The sequence below is a fragment of the Zingiber officinale genome, chromosome 5B (assembly GCF_018446385.1).
Source record: "Zingiber officinale cultivar Zhangliang chromosome 5B, Zo_v1.1, whole genome shotgun sequence".
NCBI lineage: Eukaryota > Viridiplantae > Streptophyta > Magnoliopsida > Zingiberales > Zingiberaceae > Zingiber > Zingiber officinale.
The window spans coordinates 91,032,530-91,051,905 of NC_055995.1; the positions used below are offsets into that span (position 1 = coordinate 91,032,530).

Below are 19,376 nucleotides of genomic sequence, written 5' to 3' on the forward strand. Positions count from 1 at the left end.
TACAAAAGATTAAGAAAAGATTTGATATCTTTCCTTATTTGTATATTAAAAGGAAGATTTTAATTTTTGATAAAACTTTCATTTTATGAAACCATGTTCATGATTTTAAAAGAGAGTTTTAAAATTAAAATTTTCCTATTATAGTGATTAAGAAAAGATTTGATATCTTTCTTTATTTATAGATTGAGAGGAAGATTTTAATTTCAAAGATAACTTTCCTTTTTGGAAATCATCAACATGTTTTAATAGAGATTTTAATTTATAAAATTTCCTTTTATAACCAACCATGAAAGGAAAAATTAATAGAGAAATTTTTATTTTAAAAATTTCCAGAAACAAATTAGGAAGTTTTAATTCTTGTGATTAAAACTTTCCTTACTTGGAGAATTAGAGGTGGTCGGACACTTTAATAAAAGAAAAGGAAATTATTTTTTATCAATTAAATTTTCCTTTTCATGGCAAAGAAAATAAGGAAGTTTTTATTAAAACTTTCCTTATTTGTCAAGACCAAGGATTATAAAAGAGAGGGAGGGGGGTGCCTTCACAAAGTGAACTCTCTTCTATTCCTCTCCTCTCTTCCTTGGTGTGGTCGGCCCTCTTATTCTCCCTTTTCTTTTTTCTTTCTTCTCCTTAGCCGAACCTCATCATCTCTTGGAGCTTGGAAGGTGGTCAGATCTTGCTAGGAGAAGAAGGAGGAAAAGGAGACTTTGTTTCTAGCATCCCTTGGAGCTTGGTGGTAGTGGCCGAGACTTGCTATCTCTTGGAGAAATTTGCTTGGCCGAAACTTGGAAGAAGAAAGAACTTCGGCTTGGGTGGTTCTCGTCTTGGAAGATCGTCGCCCACACGACGTCTGAGATAAGAAGAGGAATACGGTAGAAAATCAAGAGGTTGTTGCATACAAAGAAAGGTATAACTAGTAATTATTTTCTGCATCATACTAATTTTTCTTTGTATGAATTACAAACACAAGAGGCTAGAGATTCTAGATGTTCGAATTTGTTTCGAATTTGTGTTTCTTTTATTTTTCAATCTTGTGATTCGATTGTTCTTTTTGGTTAAACCTAGTGTTATATAAGGAAAATAAATATTGAATTTCGTTAAGAGGCTTTGTCGAGGCAGTGGTGGATGTTCCCATATCCAAGAAGGCCAAGTGTCTTGTCATGTTTGACCTGGGAGCCGATTTTCGAAATAAATATTTAATTAAATTTGTAATATAGGTGGATTTGGATCTATAATCACTACAACAAAAACTGCAAACGACAACACCCCTACGACAACGGTTTTAAGAGAAAGCGTTGCATATTTGCTCAAAGACAACGGTTTTTGCCAAAATCGTTGTCTTTGAACTCCCCATTAAATATAAAAGACAACGGTTTTAGCAAAACTGTTGTAATTGAGCGACTTTTTTTTAAAACGACAACACTTTTTACAACAGTTTTATATACCGTTGTCTTTATCCGCGTTTTTAGCGGCTACGACAACAGTTTTGAAAAAACCGTTGTAATTGAATTTGGTCATTTCCCCCCTTCGCTGTTTTCCTTTCCCTCGCTGTTTTCTTTTCGGCGCCATGTTTTCACGCTCCCAAACCTAAGCCGCCATTTATCTTTCCCTCTCCTCATACGACGTTGTGCTCCTTCTTGTTTCCTGGTGAGCGGCGGCGTTCTCCAATGGGTTGCCGAAGATCCAGACGCACGGGAGGGAGAAATCGGAGAACGGGATCTGCCACGACGACAGCGCACCGGCGGTGAAGGCGAAGACCCTCGACGACTGCACTCCCTGCAGAAGAAGAGGTCGGCGCCGACCACCCCCATCAAGGATGGCGCACAGCAGGCCAACGCTGCCTTCACCACCATCTCAGAGAAGGAGCGCCAGAAGCTCCAGCTCCAATCCTTAATCTCCATCTTCTTGAGAACAAGAAGGTGGAATCCAATCTTTCTCCCGCGTTTCTTGTAATGAAATCGTGCTGTGCGCGGTGATTCATTGGCGTCGCTGACGAGGGAGACAGGGCCGAAGGTGGTGAGGGGTGATCCGGCCAGGAAGGCGGAGGTGACCAAGGTCGCCGCCGAGCACCACCACTACTTGACGCTGGCCATCAGCGTCAGCGACAGCGCCCTCAAGTTTACCCATGTCCTCTACAACCTCTCCCCGCCTGGTATCTGCTCTCATCTCCTCTTCATCACTCAAATCATCACATTTCATTCTCATTGAAAGAATCACGAATTCCTTGTAGAACTCTATGAGCAAGCCATAAGACATGAACATGGATCATTCATAACATCGACTGGAGCCTTGGCTACCTTGTCCGACACGAAGACTGGTCGTTCGCCGAGGGACAAGCGCGTCGTCAAGGATGAAACCACTGCCAATGAGCTTTGGTGGGGAAAGTAAGTCCACACAACTAATTCATGATCCTTCCATTGATGGTTCCTTCTCAAAATGTATGTGCACTATTCACGCAAAGGCTCACCGAACATAGAGATGGATGAGCACACCTTCCTGGTGAACAGGGAGAGGCTTGTCGATTACCTCAACTCTTTGGATAAGGTACACATGCACATCAAGTGTTTGATGTAATTCCTCATAGATCCTAATATGTCATCTGAATGATACAAGGTATTTGTGAATGACCAATTCCTCAACTGGGATCCCGAGCATCGAATCAAAGTTCAAATTGTCTTTGCAAGGGCCTATCATTCCCTGTTCATGCACAACATGTAAGTGAAAAATACTACTAATAAGAATGTAAAGATGCTCTTCAATTCTACAGTTCGACAGTTATCCAGATAAGTCATCTTTGTGTTGGTTCTGTTGATCTCTAGTAGTGAATCATAGTTGTGTTAGTAGCAGGCTGGATCATACATATGCATATATTAGTGTTAGTGAGCTAACTAGCTCCTCTTTGTCTCCTTAATGCCAAGGGAAAACATGTAAACTAGAAGAAGAAAAACTCTCTTTTGCATGAAATAATTGGAAGGATCGCAGGTGCATCCATCCTACGCCTGAAGAACTGGAGGATTTCAGTACTCTGGACTTCACAATTTACAATGCTAGCCAGTTTCCATGTAATCGATACACACACTACATGACTACCTCCACTAGCATTGATCTTAATCTTGATAGGAAAGAAATGGTCATCCTTGGCACACAGTATGCCGGGGAGATGAAGAAGGGTTTGTTCGGTGTGATGCACTATCTAATGCCTAATAGAAGCATTCTCTCCCTGCACTCTAGCAACAATATGGGCAAAGATGGTGATGTTGCCCTCTTCTTTGGACTATCAGGTAAGTGTTGGTCGGACGAGATTCTGGCGCATCACCTGCCCATTGATGGATTGCCGAAGTCACAGATTTAGGTGAATCTTTCATCTGACTGAATATGTTATGGGCAATTGCATTTTCTGCCGATTTGTGACAACTCTCCTAGAATTGTTCTGACTGCAGGAAAATATAAAAAAGTTTCGTAGATGCTTCATGGTTTCTCATGCAACTGTGAGAGCCCTTCATTTTGGGCAAAGATGGTGATGTTGCCCTCTTCTTTGGACTATCAGGTAAGTGTTGGTCGGACGAGATTCTGGCGCATCACCTGCCCATTGATGGATTGCCGAAGTCACAGATTTAGGTGAATCTTTCATCTGACTGAATATGTCATGGGCAATTGCATTTTCTGCCGATTTGTGACAACTCTCCTAGAATTGTTCTGACTGCAAGAAAATATAAAAAAGTTTCGTAGATGCTTCATGGTTTCTCATGCAACTGTGAGAGCCCTTCATTTTGGTTAGAAGTTGAGCCATTCAGATTTGACTCTTGCATTACTGCACATTTGTTTTTTTTCTCATATGATATCTTGCAAGGAAAAGAAAAGGAAAATATGAGTGAGGTTAGATAGGAGGATATTGAAAGGCATGGTACACTCCTAGTCCTACAATTGGGCAACCTACTTATCCAAGCAAACAAAGAAACAAGTTTGGGATGAGAGGAAAAAAAGGTAGATAGGAAAGGTAAGATGCTCCCGACTCGTTCAGTGAGTTCAAGCTGCTGTTTTCGGGTTGTTGAATTGGTTGGTTGGTCCGGTTCACAACAACTTTGGTATGCACAATCTTGGGAACAAAAGAATCAGTCTTTAAGCTTGTGACTTGCTAAACATGTTTTTGCGTTCTCTTTATTTATTTATTTTCCTTGAGTTATTGCGATGCTGCTTTGAAACAGTTCAAATTTGCCTTCCTGGAGAATGTCTTTAATGACTTGCTCTTTGGATCTCCAAGCTGATTAACTTGTTTGCATCCACTGATCAACCTCGGTTTTTTTTTAACTTTCAAAATGATCTCAATTATAAAAATAGGATTTTTCTTTAATTTGTCTTTTCCTCAGATGGAGTTAAATGAGTACAATGGCATGAGAAAGGTTCCGCCTCTTCAGAGCATCTAAACTGACACAGTGTGCGCGGTGGAGTCCAAGTTGTATTGGGAGGCATGCCCGCCCTTTGAGCCAAGTGTTCTCTCACCACCTCCATGAGCTCTAACTCAAGCCACTTTGCTCCATCTGACAGCAGCACTCTTTAACCATGGTTAAGAGTTGAACAAATCCATCCATTTATGAGTTGTCACTGTAAATCCATGGTCAAGCTGAAACCCCCCCCCCCCCCCCCCCCCCTTCCTCTCCTATATATGCACTCACAAACATCCTCCTTCAATTATTTCACTTATGCTTTTGTGATGGGTCTATTTATTGCAGATCAATTTGCAGCTCCTGGAAACTTGTTACTTGCAAAATGGAAAAGCATATTGTGCCTACCAGGTCTCAAAGGTAATGCAGTCTGGAAAATGGCACAGAAAATTGCATGAATATTTTATTTCAAGATGTTAATGGATGTAATGCGCTTTGCATGGATTCTATTGATCTTGGATGATAGTTCACTTAAATAATGTTAGCTGCATGCAGTGCTAATTATTTAATAAACTATGCTAAGCTAGTATCACTGCTCCTAGTAGATTCCATGTACTGGTATTCTCTAATAAACACCTCTTTTTGTTTCCTTCATTTAGTTTGTTTTTGCCTTCTATGCACTACAGATTGGTTAATTACATTCTTATTTTGGAATTCTAGAATTTGATAAGTTTTGTTAAATTTTCTCTTGCAGGTCGGGCAATTCGTGAGGCTTGAGTTTTTTTGATGCAAGAAGTGAGCTTTATTAGGATGTAGCTTGCCTTGCTAATTTGTAAATTAAAAGCCATATGGAGAACAGCAAATGGAAAACATGTGATTTAATGTATATGGAGAGTAATGGAAAACATGTGTATTTTGATGAATAACAACTCATTTTGTATATTTTTGTATATGTGGCTACAAGATGAATTATATATGGATATTTATTTTGGATTTAATGTAGTAAATATTTAGTTTTGTATTGGTGGTTTGCTTAGTAAAATAAGATTGGTTGTTTGGTATTAATGAACATTAAAGACAACAGTTAAAAATGTTGTAAAAACTAGGTAAACCACAACGAAATTTTTTTATAAAAAGTGATAAAAGACAACGGTTTTATCCGTTGTAAAATATATTAAAACTGTTGTAAAAAAAATAAAACGTGTCAAATATTATCTACCACAACAGTTTATATCTGTTGTAAAAAATGTCTACAACAACGGTTTATTTCTATTGTTGAAATTATCTACCACAACGGTTTTAAAACGTTGTCGTATCCTTCGTAGCCAAATTTTGGGCATATAAACAACAACGGATAAAAACCGTTGTCAAATGTCTACAAAGAGAACAGATTCAAAACCGTTGTCGTAGGGCAATACATTCTACAACACCCTCAGTTACAACGGTTTTTTGACTCTACAACAGTTTTTGTTGTAGTGAATGTTAAGTATCGTTTGCGATCCAAGTCTAAACCTCTAAGAACAGATAAGTTAAATTTAGAATCAATAATGTTAAGTTTCGTTTGTGATTCCGAATTTAAGTTCTAAAGAACATAATAGGTTGTTAGGAAAGGTTCAGGACTTGTACAAAATTTTTGTACAAGGAAACCGATACGATATTCCTATGACCAACCAACAGTGGTTGCGATGGTAGAGACGCTCGGACAAGAGGGGCAGCATATCCGCAAGAGAGAGTGGTCAGCTCCGATGGATTGGGAGGCTAGGGTTTGGAGTAAAGTGGAAGAGATAGGACGGCGGTGGTTCTCACTAGGCCGGCGACAAGAGGTCGATTTGAGAGGGAAGCAACGGTGATGAATCATGGAAAGAGAAAGAGGAATCAAGAAAATGGAAAGAAATCCAGAGAGGGGAGAAACCAAACTTAGGATTTTAATTATAACATATATATTTATATTACACCACTTTTAAGAAGTATTGCTTTTTCTAATAACAAGTGCAGCACTTCTTAAAAAAAATGTGTTACGTTTTAGTTATAATGCAATATTTATCTGAAAATGTTGTATGTTTTTTTTTAAAATTTGATAATACTTAGTGAAGTGTTACTTACAAAGGAATCTTAGGCGCATTTTATAGTAGTGCCTAATTAAACATGTCATTCCATTTGTCCTACGTACTACTTCACGATGAGCATCTTGATCAACTAACCCAAACTGCTAACTTATCCATCAGATATATATTCCCTCCCCCCTTTGGCCTCACAAAATCCAATGCCACAATCTTTCTACAAGTAGGCGTCCAATCCATGATCGGCGGCATGCAGCAGCACCATGCATGCGAATAATATTATTCATTATTCATTTCTGCGACTCGAGGCCTGAAAGGGCGCGCATGAGATTCTCCCGAGTTCAGCACTGAACCGCAGAAAACTAGATCATTGGATCGAGCGTGTTGCTGTTTCATTCTCCACCATCCTAATTATCCGTCTGCATGCATGCAGTAAGTGGCATGCAGCTACTTGTGTGTGCCTCCCCCAAGTAGCTCTCCAAGCCACGGCCTGCATCCTGCCACGCAAGGCATCGGCTAGCTGCATGCACTTGCATGCAAAGCCAACGGACGAAGGAGGTTAAGTTCATGCGCAGCAGCATATGCGCTCGCAAATTGCAGCTAGCGAGTGATGAAGGAGCAGCAACGATCGCAGCAGCGACGACGACAGACCCCCGACTTAAAGACAGTCGATTCGACCGGTATCCAACCGGCCGAAAGTACTAGATCGTGATTACTCGATCTCGGACTGGATCATCATTGTAAAACTATTAATTATTTCATATATGAGGAATAATGTTAATTAATTATTTTCCATCATACATGCACCATCACTGATTTTATCATTTACATGACGACACACGCATGGACATTCTCGTCGTTGAAAAGGGCGAGGGCATGGTCATCGACAAGCACGGAGTGAGCCGGGTCGGGAAAGTAGCCGTGCACAGCGGAAGTGTGGCCGTGGCGATAGTAATTGTGGTTGCCCATCAAGGTGAAATCATCCTCCAAGTACTGCAGCGCGAACGGATAATACTCAGAATCGTACGGGTACGGCCAGAACTCCGCCTTCCTCCCCGTCCGCCGCACTGCCTTGATCACCTTCTTCTCCTCCACGTACCCCGTCACCGTCACCTTTTGCTTATCCATGTCAATGTCCACACTGTGCACCCCTACAAATTAATGTAATAATTAATTAATTAACATGCATTAATATCTAATCTAGCAAGCTAGACTCGCATAGAGTAATTAAAGTTTAATTTGTTACCGTTGAGCTTGCGAATGGCTCGATGAACTCTACGTTGGCAACCATCGCAGTCCATATGAACCATGAGCTCTACAATCTTAATTAAGAGGATGTTAATTACACATGAAGCTATTATGAATGATATATAGTCGATGATACTTACCGACATAGCGTTCGATACCGACGACGACTTTTTTTGTAGGAAATTGATGAACATGATCGCTTAGTTAGTTATAAATCGATGATAAGATAATCGATCGATGAGAGGCAAGCGTATAGGAGGAGGAGGTCTTGTATTTATAAGCAGATGCAGGGATAGAGAGTAGTGTTGGTTTTATTTTAATTTGAGATAAGAGAGATGTAATTTAAGCTAAGCAATGGGTGATGCAAATTATAAAGGGTGGTGGAGTCAACTAATAAGCATATGCTCACTGTAAAGGCAAAATTCCCCAGACATATTCTTTAGGGCTATTTGGTGCATGAGTTGAGAACTGACATGCAAATTGATATTTATAGAAAAAAAACATAAGTATATATTTGTTTTTTAAAAAAAAAATCCTTGGATGAGATCTAAGATTATATTGAAATTTATCAAATTGAAGAAATAAAAATTAAAATATAGTATAGAAAAATTATTTTTAGAGAAATATTTCCAAATAAAAAATTATTTATCTTTTCATTGAAAATATCATACTTTTCTTCTCTCTAAAAAACTTAAAAGTGTATTATTTCCTTTTCTTTCCTTTGGTTCGCGATAAATCATAAGGGTAGTGATATGAGCATCCTTTAGTTGTGCACTTATTATTATGGTGCCTAAGTGAAAATTTAGATATTTTATTATAGTCCTAAGGACTAATAAAATCATAAGGGTATTAGCATGGGCATCCTTTAGTTATGCACTTTATTACTGCATGTGCCTGAGTGACAATCTGAATGTCCTATATATCATTGTATCATATATAATCTCCGGGGATAATGAAATTTTTTAATTAAATCTTTTTAAAAAATGATAAATCTAGTTAGCTTTAGAGTAACCGGTCCGACCCTACGGAAGTTTCTCATCGGGCACCAGGGTAAATCGGAAAACGCGTGCGGTGGCGAACTCAGAAGCTCCCATAACTGGGGATCGAACCACGAATGTCTTGGTAGCAATCTGAATATCCTATCACGATACCATAGTCCCGGAACTTAATGAAATCTTTTTAATTGTAGCAAAAGGTGGAATCCGCCACCCAGCGGCCCTATACGGTCGACCCCACGACCATCTATGAGGAGGTAAATCGGAAAGCTGTAGTTGGTTAGTGCAGAAGAGGGTTTTTTCTCGGCTTTGCCGAGATTTGAACCCTTGTCCTATTGTAGCAACTCTACACTGTACTATCCAACTTAACCTTATCCCGGGAGCTTAATGAAATCTTTTTTTAAAAAAATGATAATCACAGTTAGCATCACTGACTATCTCTGGGGTGATTGGTCCAGCCCCACGGAAGTTTTCCCATCGGTCATCAGGGTAAATCGAAATGCACACGCAGCGAGTAGTCCAGAAGTCCAGCATCATTTAGTTACACCCCTCATTTGGAGGAAAAATTCCTGCAAATACGTTGTAGCTACGGTTTGAACCGCGAGTGCTTGAGTGACAACCTGAATGCCCTACCACGGCACCATGGCCCCAGGGACTTAATGAAATCTTTTTAAAAAGATAGATCCGCTACCTTAGCGGCCCCCTAGTGCAGGCTCCACGGATATAGAGGGAGGTACATGCAGGTACACAGGCCATAGGCGTATGGTAAAATAAATCCTAGATCATCAGTTCCTGAAAATCGACCCCTAATCATTACGTCAGAGATGTCATGCGTCCACTGTCTACGCTACGTCTTGGGACTTAATGAAATCTTTTAAATTGTGACAAAAAGGCGAATACGCTCGCCCTCAGCACTCCCGCCAACCCGTCCGAAGGTCAACACAGAGGAGGTAAATCACGAGCGGCTACTAGCTTTTGGAATAGTGACTAGCACATAAGGGAGGTATTTACCTCAGCTTTGTCGAGATTCGAACCTCAGACTTCATTATGACAACACCTCATGTGCTAGTCACTAGACCCATTCGAGTAGACTAATGAAATCTTAAAAAAAAAAATTGATGATCCCATTAGTCTCTTTAAAGAATCTATATATATATATATATATATATATATATATATATATATATATAGTGTCATACATGTATATATTAGATAATAATTGACACCCGTAAATTTATGATAGAAAATAAAAAATATATCATTCTTTTAAAATAGATTAAATCAACACTTTACTCATAGTTTAATATTTAAAATACTTTTTAATACTTCATTTGAAAACCAATTTTGATCACAGTTACATGCGATTTTGATCAACTTTAATGCAACTTTAGCTAAAGTTACTTTAAGATGGTAGCTTTTTTATCAACTTAATTCAAGTAGAGTATAAAAGCAATTTTGAATCAAATTATAAGTAAAATATTATTTTGATAAATTTTAAAAGAAGGGCTTATTTTCCGTTTAGATTTATTGAAGAACAAATTTTGTCCCAAAACCAAAACAGAGCTAGCATTTTTGCTTTATACACAGCTTCGTTTAACTACATGACGCTGCACGCATTGACATTGTCGTCGTTGAACATGTTACTGACACGGTCGTCTCCCCGGTGGGCGCCGGAGCATGGCCATGGTTGTCCGGCCCGTTGTAGCCGTGCCTCAAGTAGTTGTAGCTCTCGCGGAACGCCTCCTCATCGTAGAAGTAATTCTTCGCCGTCGTGAAGTAGAGCGGCTGGTCAGGGTTCGGCCAGAACTCCGCCATCTTCCCACTTCGCCGGACCTTCTTCAGCACCTTGCCCCGGTCCACGTACCCCCTCACCGTCACCTTCTCCAGCCCCAGCTCCACCTCCACCGAGTCCACCCCTGTTCCAAAAACAGCTAGCACGCTGAAATGCTCTTCTCCCTTTTCCTCACACCTCTCCAACTCCGATCCGACCGCGTACCTGGAAGTTTAAGCAGAGCTCGCTTCACGACCCTCTCGCAGCCGGCGCAGCACATCCGCACCTTGAGCTCCACCGTCTGCAATCGAGCAGAGAACAGCAACAGCTTTAGGAGGAAGAAGAAACAAGGGGGAAAAAGTAATGGAAGAATTCAAGAGGAAATTAACCTGCAGAGAAAGAGGCTTTGGTCCCTTGGTCATCTTCCTAGCGACTAAGCTCGCGTGCTCGCTGTGGAAGCTGCTGCGACGTCGATGGCCGCCGAAATGGAAGCTCATGACGGAGAAGAAGAAGCTCAAGGCTCTGCCCATGGCCAGCTCGCGGGGGGAGAGGAGGATGAGAGCCAAGATTGAACACCTAATGCAGAGAAGATTTATGAAGTGACAAATTAAAGCGGATGACATATTCTTAGAAGCATGATTTTGTGTGTCAATCTTTTTCAAGCACCATCAGACTTGTGCCTTTTGTCTACTAATTTGCTTGGAGACTTATCAGTTAGTTAATCTCGACATCTGTTATTGTTTTTCTTATACATATTTAGAGAGGTCTACAATATTTGTTTGATAATCCATTATATACAAGAGTAATTGGGATGCTTACGGGGAAACTCAGAAAAGTCAAGAATGATCGTATACTTATGAGTAAGTCCGGAATAAATCAAGAGTGATCGGATATTTATGAAGAGACCTAGAGCATATCAAGAGTGACCTGGTGTTTGTGGAGAAATCCAGAACAATCAAGAGTGATCGAATATTTACAGGGAGGTCCGAAGCAGTTCAAGAGTAACTAGATGCTTATAGGAAAATCCGAACCATGAGAATAATAATGGTTCTTCTTTTGAGAGGAAGATGGTGGGAAATACAATCAAAGTCTCATGTTAAAAAAGACATGAAAAAAATTATAGATTTAAAATGAATCAAGATATCTTTAATGGTACGAAACCTTTTGGGTATAGCTAAAAAAATAAAACCATTAGGGTTTAAATTTAAAGTGAAAAATGTCATACCATTATGGAGATATAGGAATTCTTTTAATTATATATATATATATATATATATGTCGTGCGACCCTGCGGACCATGGGCGCTTGGATTCAATCCAGGCGCCCTAGATTCAATCATAATATTTTTTTGTTTTTTATTTATATTTTTGGATATGTTATATGTATTTATAGTTTAAAATTTTAGGATTTAAAAGCTGAGTTATAATGAGTTTAAGTTAATAAGATTTTCTCTTTAAGGTTCATGCTTCCCTTTTGAATTATAGTATTTAAAATTAAAAATTTTAGATGTTATAATAAATTGATTCAATAAGATTTTAGTTCAAGCTTTCCTCTTGGTTTATAATATTTAAGATTAAAAATTTTCGAACCTCACGGTATAATATTTCTCTTTAAGAAAATATTAATTAAAAAAAATTAAATCGCATGTGTGTGTGTATATATATATATATATATATATATACACGCGCGCTTTGTGTGCGACCGTGAGCGACACGCAGACGTGGCGTTGCCCGCTAGATTTCTTTGCAAAAAAATATTTCATTTATTCTCTCTCCCCTTCGGCCTTCTTTTCAAAACATCAAGGAGCAAAATTTCCCAATTTCTAAATTTCCCTCGCCGCTCTCTCTCTCTCTCCTTCCTTCTCCGTCGTTTGTCAGATCTCGCTCTCCTATCGGGAAAGTAAAACAAAGGCGCTGCAAGCTACTTGGCTCGCTGCTCTCTATCTTATCACACTCTCTCTCTCGCTCTCGTCTCTTCCTACACCGGCAACGCCATGTCTGACAGCTGTTGTTGTGCTTATCACCTCTCTCCATTCTCAATCATAAGGACGACATCTTTAATTCCTTCCATTTCATACCCAATGGTAATTCGTTTCGTTTTAATTTGTTACTCCCCACCGTGATTCGAACATATATTAGAAGGATTAATATTATAACGTGCAAGGACGATGCCTGCTACAAACGCCTGCAGGCTGTAGCCACCTGGAAAGGTAGCTACTACACGTTGTAGCAGCTGCTTCGACAATTAACTGCTACACCTTGTAGCAACTAACTGTCCATGTAGTTGTTACAATATGTAGCAGCTATTTGGTAAGTCGTTTTTGTAGCAACTACATTTTTTAGCAGATATTACCCCTAAAAATATTTAAGTTGATGAATATTAACTTGGTAAAAAATTATTTGAAATTATTTTTGCTAATGCAGCGCCTTTGCTTTACTGCTAAACGTTGCAGCAGCTACTTCGCAGCTAACTGTCCATATAGCTGCTACAACTTGTAACATCTAACTTGAAATGGTGGTCATAGAAGGAAGGAAGGATTTATCTTACGATGTGCAAGACCGACGCCTACTACAAACACCTGCAGCCACTTGGACATCGAATGCTGCTATAAGTTTACCACCCAAGACATCCTATAAAGATATTCATAGATAAACAATATATAATATGAATAGAGGAGAGGAAATTACAATTTAAAATGAAACGACTTACGTAAGAGCTATTACAACGTTGTAGCAGCTACTTAGACAGTTAGCTGCTACACGTTGTAGTAGTTACATGGATAGTTAGCTGCTACAAGGTGTAGCAGTTAAATGTCGAAGTAGCTGTTACAACGTGTAGCTAACTATCGAGACGCCCTATAAAGATATTCATAGATAAACGGTATATAATATGAATAGAGGAGAGGAAATTAAAATTTAAAATAAAATGACTTACGTAAGAGCTGCTACAACGTTATAGAAACTACTTAGATAGTTAGCTGCTACACGTTTGTTGGAGTAATCTGGGTACCCTAGGTTTTGATGTTTGGGCAAATGTTTAAGTTAGGTTTATTGTTGTATTTGATATGCATTGTGAGTGTGCAGGATACAGGTACAACAAGGAAAGTCCAAGGGTGATCTTGGCAAAAGAGGAAAGTCCAAGGATGAGTCTTGGCAGTGTAAGTCCAAGCATGTAGTCTTGGCAACGTAAGTCCAAGTGTGACTTGACAATGGATGAAGTCCCAGAGGCGCGACCTCTTGGCAAAGGAAAGCCCGACAATAAAGACAAGGCCGATGGAAGCTCCAGAAGGCAAAACGTGAAGGATGGGGAGGCATCCGAGGGACGCAAGGCTGATGGAAGAGGCTAGAAGGCTAGGTCTAGGTTGGTCGGGTGAGGACGAGTGTTGAGTGAATGTACTCGGGGGTTAAATCTTAGGATTAAGGTTTTACTGCAGTAGTACTATAGCAGTATTGTAGCAGTCGACTGGTGTTTTCATCAGTCGACTGGTGCGATCGACTGAGCAGTCGACTGGAAGTGAATAGAATACTTCTGTTTATTCGGTTAGTATGAACCAGTCGACTGATGGAAGTATCTGTCAACTGGTATCGAGTCGTTGGGTTGTAACGGTCGAATCTCCACAAAGGGCAATCGACTGATGATTTTGGCAGTCGATTGGTAGGCGGGGTTTTCCAACTCATGGCCTATATAACCAAGCATGGGAAGCTTGGTTAAGGTTGACAAAATAGAGGTGGTTAACCTCTATTAGTAGTCTTCCAAAGCTTCAAGCTCTTCTTGTGATCTAAGAGTGTTTGTATCAAGGTTGTGATGAGGTTTCTCCATCGAGAAGGAGATTTGAGCTAGTCGGAGTTTTCTGGGGAGTCATCCACCGACGGATTGGGATTGTCCACCTTACGGACAGCCGTGGAGTAGGAACCCTAATCTCCGAACCAGTTTGAGCTAGTCGGAGGTTTCCGGGGAGTCATCCATCGACGGATCGGGGTCGTCCACCTTACGGGCAGTCATGAAGTAAGAGCCCTAATCTCCGAACCATGTAAACGCCTTGTGTTACAGTTTGTTTTGGTTTATTTTCCTTCCTTATTGTTTATAGGGTTTAGCTTTCTTCTTGTTAGTTTGTATTTTGTTTTTCACTGCGTATTAACAAGTGTAGGAAGTGCCATTTTGGGTGAGACACTATTCACCCCCCTCTAGTGGACGTCAAGGTCCTAACAAGTGGTATCAGAGCTAAGTGAGCTTTTGTTGGACTAATCGTAAGGGAGCGGCTAGAGGAAGAAGATGGAGTCGAAGGGACCTCTCAGATGGGACATCCGAATCCCACCTCCATACGAGCGCGAGGACTTCGACTATTGGAGGAAGCGCATAGAGATGTGGTTCCGAATGAATTGAAACCAATGGATTGCGTTGGAGGAACTGTTTAAAGCTCCAACGGACAAGAAGGGAAAGTGTCTCCGACCTCGATATTGGACCGAGGAGCAAAGAGAGCAATCGGAGACGGACAAGGAGATAACTAGAATTTTAATTAATTTATTACCTCCTAATGAGATATTAAATGTAGGTGAATACGAGAACGCAAGTGACCTTTGGAAAAAAGTAATTGCGCTTCATGAGAGTCCTACATAAATCCAAGAAGAGAAGAAGCCCAAGGAGAAGTGCTCATTGGTCCAAGAAGAGAAGAACCAATCGGATGTTGACATGAGTTCAACATCCGAGGAGGAGAAGGAAGATGAGGAGGTATCATCCACATCATCAAGGGAGGAAGAAGTAGAACCGTCCACATCTTCAAGTGAAGAGGAAGAAGAGTAATCCAAGGAAGAGGAGATCTTGGAAGCTAAACCCTCCACCTCAATTACCTAGAAGAGTACAAAGGACCACATCAAATGCTTTGAGTGTGGTTAGATGGGGCACTACAAAAGTAGGTGTCTAATGCTCCAAAAGGTAAGGGAGGTAAAGCCTAAACTCAACAAGGTTGATTTAACTAATGTGAGTTGTAGGAAGGAGAAGAAGCACATTAGGTGTTTCACGTGTGGTGAGTGGGGACACTACCACACAAAGTGCTTAAGGAGAGGAGAGCTCAAGAAATTGGCGCACTTGAAGAAGTGGGAAAAGAAAAGGGTTTCAAGGGTAAGGGAGGTAAACCCTAATTTGAATTCAAGTTCAAATTTAAATTCTTTCATGCATTCTAGAAATAATTTTTATTATTTACCCAAGCATAATCATGGATTTAGATATAATGATAGGAATAGGGTTAATCTAGGTGATAACCCTAGGAAATTATTTTCAAATGATAGACCTAAAAGAAAACAACCTATCTTGCCTAAGGAGAAGAAGGTAGTTGAAAACATAGGCATTAATCCCAAGAAGGGGAGACACATGCCTAGAAATGGTAGGTTTAGGAATGCCCATGATGGACATGTTGATTTTAAGGTTAGAACCCTAGAATTGGAAAATCAAGCCTTGAAGGCAAAACTTGAGGAAATGGAGAAAGTCCTAGAGAGGTTCATTGTTGGACCTTAAGGACTTGACATGTATTTGGGTGGTTAAAGATCCAAAAATATCAAATTGGGTCCCTCCAAGACCAAAAGGAGGTCAAGTGCTAAGGTGACACATGACATTGATAAGGAAGGAGTGACCAAGGACAAGGGAAAGTCATTCAAGGCCAATAAAAAGGAATATACTAGGGTGACATATAATTATGGCAAGAATGAGGTGTCCAAGGTTAAAGACAAGAAGAAATTAACCAAAGACAAGGTGTCTAAGGTTAAGAAGGTGAGTTTTGTAGGCCAAGTGTCACCCGAGGTGCACCGAAGTGGCCTAGCCATAGTGGATGAGTCACCTAGAGAGGTGGCTAAGACTAAGAGCTCTAGGGGGAGCTCAAAGAGTCTTTGGGATATATGGTAAATGAATCTCAAGCAGACCATGCTTGGGACTCAAAATGGGTCATCAATATGTGCCAATGGGATTAGAGATGGATTTGAGTATCTATTATAGTTGGTTGGCACAATTGGGTTAAGTTTCGTGCATGAAAATATGACATTAGGGTCATATTGTATGAAAATTAGTTTTTATTGTATATATGACATATAAATTGATGCTAGAGATGCATTATGGTTTACTATAGGAGATACATAAAGAGAAAGCCAAAACTAGGACTTTAGGTCAAGATTCAATTGAACTATTTAGCTAGTTTTGAATTTTATGTAAATCTTGGGATATGTGATAAATATATTTTTATATATATTTTTCCAAGTAGATACGGATAAAATAGACCTCTTTATAAAATTTAGGATTTTTTGGAGGTTTGTGGAATTTTTGGCGCATTTCTGAAAGTAGGTCAGAAAGGTTGATTTTTGCCAACATAGAGTACCAGTCGACTAATAACTGTACCAGTCGACTGGTAACAGTAATTTTGAGCACATAATGTCTCTGTAAGCTCATTTTGACGATGGTAGTCGACTGAGACTTATGGCAGTTGACTGATATGGTCTGAAAATATTTTTTTCAGCATTAGAAAATGACCAAAAGAGTGGTGAACATGTATGTAATCTTATGGGGGATTAATATATGATGTTTATGGTCATTAGAGGTTAAAGAGTCCAATAATTGGGATATTGTTGGAGCTCTTTTCGATGTATGACAAAGGGGGAGAAGTTTAGATTTAAGTGGGAAACCTACACATCTTTGCAAGAAATCCTAGCTCAAGGGGAGCTTAGGTGAAGGGGGAGCGATTCTCATTTATTAGCAAAGGGTGAGAAGGTTATCTTTGTAAGAAATCCTAGCTCAAGGAGGAGCTTAGGTAAAGGGGGAGCATAGGGATTTAGGTTATATTATTTATACATGAGTTGATTTGCATATTTATTTGCATATGTATTGCTATATTGTTTCCCTAACTTAAACGGGTTACCAAACATCAAAAAAAGGGAGATTGTTGGAGCAATCTGGGTACCCTAGGTTTTGATGTTTGGGCAAAGGTTTAAGTTAGGTTTATTGTTGTATTTGATATGCATTATGAGTATTCAAGATACAGGTACAATAAGGAAAGTCCAAGGGTGATCTTGGCAAAGGAGGAAAGTCCAAGGATGAGTCTTGGCGGTGTAAGTCCAAGCATATAGTCTTGGCAACGTAAGTCCAAGTGTGACTTGGCAATGGATGAAGTCCCGGAGGTACGACCTCTTGGCAAAGGAAAATTCGACAACAATGATAAGGCCGATGGAAGCTCCAAAAGGCAAGACATGAAGGATAGGGAGGCATCCAAGGGGTGTAAGGCTGATGGAGGAGGCTATAAAGCTAGGTCTAGGTTGGTTGGGCGAGGACGAGTGCTGAGTGAATGTACTCGGGGGTTAAATCCTAGGATTAGGGTTTTACTGTAGCAGTACTGTAGCAGTCGACTAGTGTTTTCATCAGTCGACTAGTGCGGTCGATCGAGCAGTCGACTGGGAGCGAATAGAATGCTTCTGTTCATTCGGTTAGTATGAACCAGTCGACTGATGGAAGTATCAGTCGACTGGTATCGAGCAGTTGGGTTGTAATGGTCGAATCTCCACAAAGGGCAGCCGACTGATGATTTTGGCAGTCGACTGGTAGGCGGGGGTTTTCCAACTCGTGACCTATATAACCAAGCATGAGAATCTTGGTTAAGGTTGACGAAATAGAGGTGGTTAACCCCTATTAGTAATCTTCCAAAGCTTCAAGCTCTTCTTGTGATCTAAGAGTGTTTGGATCAAGGTTGTGGTGAGGTTTCTCCACCGAGAAGGAGCTTTGAGCTAGCCGGAGGTTTCCAAGGAGTCATCCACCGACAGATCGGGATCGTCCACCTTACAAACAACCGTGGAGTAGGAGCCCTAATCTCCGAACCACGTAAACGCCTCGTGTTATGGTTTGTTTTGGTTTATTTTTCCTTCCTTATTGTTTATAGGGTTTGCTTTCTTTTTGTTAGTTTGTATTTTGTTTTCCGTTGTGTACTAACAAGTGTAGGAAGTGACATTTTGGGTGAGACGCTATTCATCCCCCTCTAGCGGATGTTAAGGTCCTAACAGTAGTATCTACATGAACAGTTAGCTGCTATAAGGTATAGCAGTTAACTATCGAAGTAGCTGCTACAACGTATAGCTAACCATCGAGTTAGCTGCTACATCATTGTAGCAACTATCGTTCCAAGTAGCTACTACAACGTTGTAGTAGCTAACATTCCAAGTAATTGCTACAATGCTGTAGTAGTTATCTCGACGGTTAGCTGCTACACCGTTATAGCAGCTAACCGTCGAGTTAGCTGCTACAGCGTTGTAACAGCTATCATTCCAAGTAGCTGCTACAATGTTTTGAAAAATGAAATGACTTACCAAGTAGCTGCTACAAAGTGAAATATTTTCTTCTGATAATACAAAAAACTATATAAGCAAGTTACCTATAAATTATATAAGCAAAAAACTTATAGCATAGCAGCTAGGGTTTGTGCTTGGTAGGATATATATATATGGTGAAAAAAAAATATACAGAGATGAAAAACAAATAGTGGAAGGGAAAGACTTACCAAGTAGCTGCTACAATATTGTAGCAACTAACCATCGAGTTAACTACTACAGAGTTATAGCAACTATCATTCCGAGTAGTTGCTACAGTATTGTAGCAGCTAGCTGTGAAATTAATTAACAGTTTAACGTCCGAGACGTTGAATAAGGATATTCACATATAAATGGTATATAATAGGAATAGAGGAGAGGAAATTATAACTTAAAATGAAACGATTTAGCTGTTACAACATTGTAGCTGCTACAAGGTATAGCAGTTAATTATCGAAGTTGCTGCTACAACGTGTAGCTAACCATCGAGTTAGCTGCTATAGCAGCTATCATTCCAAGTAGCTGCTACAACGTTGCAGTAGCTAGCATTCCAAGTAATTGCTACAATGCTGTAGCAGCTACCTCGA

General features: G+C 39.9%; 1 protein-coding gene and 1 pseudogene across 1 annotated transcript; both read right to left on the minus strand.

Annotated features, from left to right (window-relative positions):
- Nucleotides 1-7,232: 7,232 nt before the first annotated feature.
- Nucleotides 7,233-8,010, minus strand: LOC121987619 (heavy metal-associated isoprenylated plant protein 45-like). Its single transcript, XM_042541369.1, has 3 exons — nt 7,831-8,010; nt 7,689-7,764; nt 7,233-7,593 (listed from the first exon to the last, which is right to left on the minus strand). Exons 1-3 carry the CDS (start codon nt 7,882-7,884, stop codon nt 7,268-7,270), a joined length of 456 nt encoding a protein of 151 aa, XP_042397303.1. The 5' UTR covers nt 7,885-8,010; the 3' UTR covers nt 7,233-7,267.
- A 2,272-nt stretch (nt 8,011-10,282) lies between these two features.
- Nucleotides 10,283-10,930, minus strand: LOC121987620 (annotated as a pseudogene).
- Nucleotides 10,931-19,376: the final 8,446 nt, after the last annotated feature.